The 5,405-nt window shown below is 41.5% G+C and overlaps 1 protein-coding gene across 1 annotated transcript; it reads right to left on the minus strand.

Moving 5' to 3' along the window:
• Positions 1-3,376: 3,376 nt before the first annotated feature.
• LOC136068792 (uncharacterized) lies at positions 3,377-4,081 on the minus strand. Its single transcript, XM_065776461.1, has 2 exons — positions 3,677-4,081; positions 3,377-3,631 (listed from the first exon to the last, which is right to left on the minus strand). Exons 1-2 carry the CDS (start codon positions 4,079-4,081, stop codon positions 3,377-3,379), a joined length of 660 nt encoding a protein of 219 aa, XP_065632533.1.
• Positions 4,082-5,405: the final 1,324 nt, after the last annotated feature.

Raw genomic sequence — 5,405 nt, forward strand, 5'->3', positions numbered from 1 at the left:
ATTTTTTTATATATGCAACATGTGGGAGACACGGGGTGATGTACACGTGGCACAGGATGAAGTGATCGTGACCGTTGAAAGACAGCGTGTGTGGTATAGAAGTCACTCAGTTAAGTATGGCAAAAGGGGCAATGAATAAGAACAACCTTTGGTGGTGGGCATGAGCCACTTATCCATAGTTTTGGTTGTGTAATTAGGAACATTCCTATAAGTTAATTCTTTGAAACCAAATTTTTTGCTTGGTAAAAATTATTCTTTATCATAAGCTTAATATATTAATTTGTATTATACGTATTTCGGATTCTAACTCAAGTCATTTATTCAACAATAAAATTTTTATTAATTCGGCTAATTAGAACCTAAAGGGATATTATATCAACTTCGTTATTCCATTTATTATCATCTATAAAACAATTTTTTTGGGGTACAATCTTTAAATCCAATAAGCAATTACAAATATATTATGCAACTTGGTTTACTTGTAATGATTGGAATTGAAGATAATTTTATACACAGTAATGGATGATAAGATTGATGTATTAAAATTTAAGAACTAAAATGACAAAAATGAATTATAAGGATGAAAATTACAATATACCCAAACTTAAAGTGTGTTGATATGCTAAATTGTCTACAACTCTGTCGGTTAAGTTATATTAGATTGACGGCCTTACCTGGAAGGGGCAAGTTGTGAGACTCAATGAGTCCCTAATTTATGGGATAACGATTGCAGGTTCTAAATTCATATCATCTTAGGGATGTGCTTAATAATTTCACCTACAAATACATGACAGATATCATTTCTGGCTTGACAGGTGATAATGGCTAAATTGTAAGGAGGAATGAAGTAAGTTTGTAAATCAATATTTATATAACAAGGCTCCAAAATTCTAGAATTAGGAAAAATGTATCATTAGAAAACTACATCCCAAATATAAGGTGTGGGTACCATAGGAGTGCTTCACACGTCCTAGGCCTGCTAGGCGTGCTTAGCATTCACCTAGGCGTGCTTGGCAACCACCTAGGCCGTCCTCGGATGACCTTGCATTCACTTCGGCATGCTTTACATTCACCTCGGTATGCTTGGAAACCACTTAGGACGGTGTCCTAAGAGTCCCACATCGAAGGAAAACCCCCCCACTTGCTACCTTATAAGCTTTGAAGCGAAGGAAATAGTGTACCATTAGTTTATAGTTATTCGCTTCAAAACTTATAAGGCAGCAAGTTGGAGGAGGGGTTTTCCTTTGATGTGGGACTCTTAGGACACCGTCCTAGGTGGTTTCCAAGTATGCCAAGGTGAATTCAAGGCCATCCGAGGACGGCCTAGGTGGTTGCCAAGCATGCCTAGGTGAATGCCAAGCACGCCTAGCAGGCCTAGGACGTGTGAAGCACTCCTATGGTACCCACATAAGGAATAACTAATTTTAATTGTAGGGGTGTTAGGCACAGAAGCCCATATTTATATATATATATTGGGCCAGGGGCCCGATCTGAGGATGTTAAAAAATCCGAGGATGGGTAAACTCTTTCACGAGGAACCATGTTAGTAAGTGAAGAGGTAAAATCTGGTTAAGGTCGTCCAAAAGGGTGATCCGAGGAAGAATCTCTCCTTGGCTAAGCAGAGTCGAGGTCAAAGGATGTGGTCTGCCATCAAGAGTAACATTCTGGATCGTTCCATGAGTGAGGATAAGTATCAAGAAGGAACAGGACAAAGAATGGTCATGAAATATCTCAAGGGAAAGTGGCTACCATTGCATTAAATGCTCCGCAGCTAACTCTCTGGCCGCATTGATGAGGAAGTGATACCTAAACAGTAATTTCAACCTTACAATTACTACCTAAAAACTTTAGGAAGGTGCTGATGGGACAAGGATGAAGACCTACAATCTGATCTGCACTTGGAAGGTGGAGGGGAAAGGGGAAGATAGTATAAAATGAAAAAGAGACTCTAAGAGAAAGTGATCGAAAAACTAAGAGAAATACATTGTAGACATCAAGAACTGACTTTGTAATCAAACTTGAAAGAAATATATAAGAACTGATCTCCTCAGACTATGCCGAAGACGATTTTCTTTAGCTTAAATCAATTTATCTTCCTTTTCTTGTCACCTGAATCCATTATTCTTGTTGTTTAACTCGTTAAAGCCCAATTTTCCAACCAACTCTCGTTAAATGCTCTGCAGACATTGGGCTTTTTGGGCCTAAGTTTATTCATCACTTGGGCTAGGGACACAAATTGCATCCTTACAATTGGCGCTGTCTGTGGGAAATTCTGGTGTTGTAGTGAGTTTAACGTCCAATTATGATAGGTTTAGGGTCCCTACCAGGTAGAATTTATGGGGTCTCAGCATCAAGATCACTTTTGTGATCTTGAGCAAAGAAGGGACCGGGAGGGAAGTGTGCATACTACCCATACTACTAGGAGCCAGTCTCAGGGTAGGAGTTGCGTCTCACATGAGAAAAATGCTAAGAATATGCAACTAGAGATTGATCGCTTAAGGAGGAAGTTGCACCACGAACGGAGAAGGCAAACTCCCTCCATTTATGATTTCTCTTCTGACGGTGAAGAGGATGGTAGTTATAGACACAAATCAAGGACTCCTTCAAGTGAGTCTTTCTTGTATGATGAGGATTACCATCATGAGTGCAGAAATAGAAATTCATCTTCCAAAGGCTTGGGGAATGATGCTATGAGTAGAGCACTTAGCCAAATTTCCAGGTTACCCTTCAAGCATAGAATCGAGGGAGGGAGACTTCCTGGAAGAAATAGCCCCTAGGTATGAAGCTAGGGTCTAGCCACAATGGTCGTGTAGGGAGATCTAATCTGACCCTTTGGGATGACAACTTTCTCATTAAAACTCACCAAAGGTGAATCATAAGCTGTCAAATCATTGGGCTTTAAGTTTAGTCCTCTGTATAAGTTAGGGTACATAATCTCTGCACTATTGCCCTGGTCCACCATCACCCTCTTCACATCATACCTCCTATTTTGAGGGTGACCACAAAAGTATCGTCGTGTGGTTGAATGGTTCTAATCTTGTCCTCGTCTGAAAAACTCAACGTCGGTTGAATCTTTAATCTAGCCTTTTTCGGCTCGAAATTAGAGTCCTCGGTTGGTAGCCGAGCTACAGACATCACCCTGGAAGGATGAGAACTAGTTCTCCCAAGTGTAGCAAAGATGACATTGATTGTGCCTAGTAGGGGCCTTGAAGAAGCATTCCTTGAGCCCCTAACCTTGATTGGTCTCCTTACCCGTTGGGCCGATACAAAAACTACTGTAACCTTCCCTCTCTAACCGTTGCTCCAGATGGTTCCACAAAGTTTTGTAGTCCTCGGTAGTATGCCCTCGCTCCTGGTGGTATTGGTAATGAAGGCTCTAGTTGCGCCTCAATGGGTTTCTTCCCATCTTGTTCGGCCATTTGAAGTATGGCTCATTCTTGATTTTCTCCAAAACTTGATGCACTGGTTTTCGAAACACAGTGTTAACCACTTGAGGAGCCGTAGACCCAAACTGCCTAACAAAATCCCTTTTGGGTCTATTATTGTTGTAGCGGTTCGACCTAAAATCCCTCATCTCTTGAGGGATAATCTTATCCTTCCCTTTGCCTTGTTGTTGGTCTTCCTCAACCCTCTTATACTCATCAATGCGTTCTATGAGTCAACGCACACTCCTTACCGACTTCTTGGTCAAGGATTTTCTCAAATCATGCTCGGTGGATAGGTCAACCTTGAAGGTCCTTATTGCCACGTAATCAAAATCCCCATCAATCTCATTAAACATCTCCCAATATCTGTCCGAGTATGTTTTCAGGGTCTCTCCCTTTCGCATGGACATGGACAATAAAGAGTCTAAGGGCCAAGGAACTCTACTGCACGTGATAAAACAAGATCCAATAGCCTGGGTGAGCTTCCTGAAGGAACCAATGGAACCTGCTCCTAGGCCATCAAACCATCTCATGGCCACAGGCCCTAAACTGGAGGGGAAAACCTTGCACATCAAAGCTTCATTCTTTGAGTGCACATACATTCTCTGGTTGAAGTGGCTCCGTGCTCCCACAAGATCTGTTTGACCATTATACATGGTGAACGTGGGCTAGTTGAACCGTCGAGGAAGTCTCCCTCCCTCGATTCTATGCTTGAAGGGTAACCTGGAAATTTGGCTAAGTGCTCTACTCATAGCATCATTCCCCAAGCCTTTGGAAGATGAATTTCTATTTCTGCACTCATGATGGTAATCCTCATCATACAAGAAAGACTCACTTGAAGGAGTCCTTGATTTGTGTCTATAACTACCATCCTCTTCACCGTCAGAAGAGAAATCATAAATGGAGGGAGTTTGCCTTCTCCGTTCGTGGTGCAACTTCCTCCTTAAGCGATCAATCTCTAGTTGCATATTCTTAGCATTTTTCTCATGTGAGACGCAACTCCTACCCTGAGACTGGCTCCTAGTAGTATGGGTAGTATGCACACTTCCCTCCCGGTCCCTTCTTTGCTCAAGATCACAAAAGTGATCTTGATGCTGAGACCCCATAAATTCTACCTGGTAGGGACCCTAAACCTATCATAATTGGACGTTAAACTCACTACAACACCAGAATTTCCCACAGACAGCGCCAATTGTAAGGATGCAATTTGTGTCCCTAGCCCAAGTGATGAATAAACTTAGGCCCAAAAAGCCCAATGTCTGCAGAGCATTTAACGAGAGTTGGTTGGAAAATTGGGCTTTAACGAGTTAAACAACAAGAATAATGGATTCAGGTGACAAGAAAAGGAAGATAAATTGATTTAAGCTAAAGAAAATCGTCTTCGGCATAGTCTGAGGAGATCAGTTCTTATATATTTCTTTCAAGTTTGATTACAAAGTCAGTTCTTGATGTCTACAATGTATTTCTCTTAGTTTTTCGATCACTTTCTCTTAGAGTCTCTTTTTCATTTTATACTATCTTCCCCTTTCCCCTCCACCTTCCAAGTGCAGATCAGATTGTAGGTCTTCATCCTTGTCCCATCAGCACCTTCCTAAAGTTTTTAGGTAGTAATTGTAAGGTTGAAATTACTGTTTAGGTATCACTTCCTCATCAATGCGGCCAGAGAGTTAGCTGCGGAGCATTTAATGCAATGGTAGCCACTTTCCCTTGAGATATTTCATGACCATTCTTTGTCCTGTTCCTTCTTGATACTTATCCTCACTCATGGAACGATCCAGAATGTTACTCTTGATGGCAGACCACATCCTTTGACCTCGACTCTGCTTAGCCAAGGAGAGATTCTTCCTCGGATCACCCTTTTGGACGACCTTAACCAGATTTTACCTCTTCACTTACTAACATGGTTCCTCGTGAAAGAGTTTACCCATCCTCGGATTTTTTAACATCCTCAGATCGGGCCCCTGGCCCAATATATATATA

The sequence above is a fragment of the Quercus suber genome, unplaced genomic scaffold (genome assembly GCF_002906115.3).
Source record: "Quercus suber isolate HL8 unplaced genomic scaffold, Cork oak 2.0 scaffold_9, whole genome shotgun sequence".
Lineage (NCBI taxonomy): Eukaryota > Viridiplantae > Streptophyta > Magnoliopsida > Fagales > Fagaceae > Quercus > Quercus suber.

What these genes read in the sequence shown, in the direction of transcription:
- LOC136068792 (XM_065776461.1), bottom strand. Translation starts at nt 4,081, where the DNA reads ATGTATAATGGTCAAACAGATCTTGTGGGAGCACGGAGCCACTTCAAC. An exon ending in AATCCTTGACCAAGAAGTCG is followed by an intron (nt 3,632 to 3,676) that starts GTAAGGAGTGTG and finishes GATGAGTATAAG; the next exon opens with AGGGTTGAGGAAGACCAACA.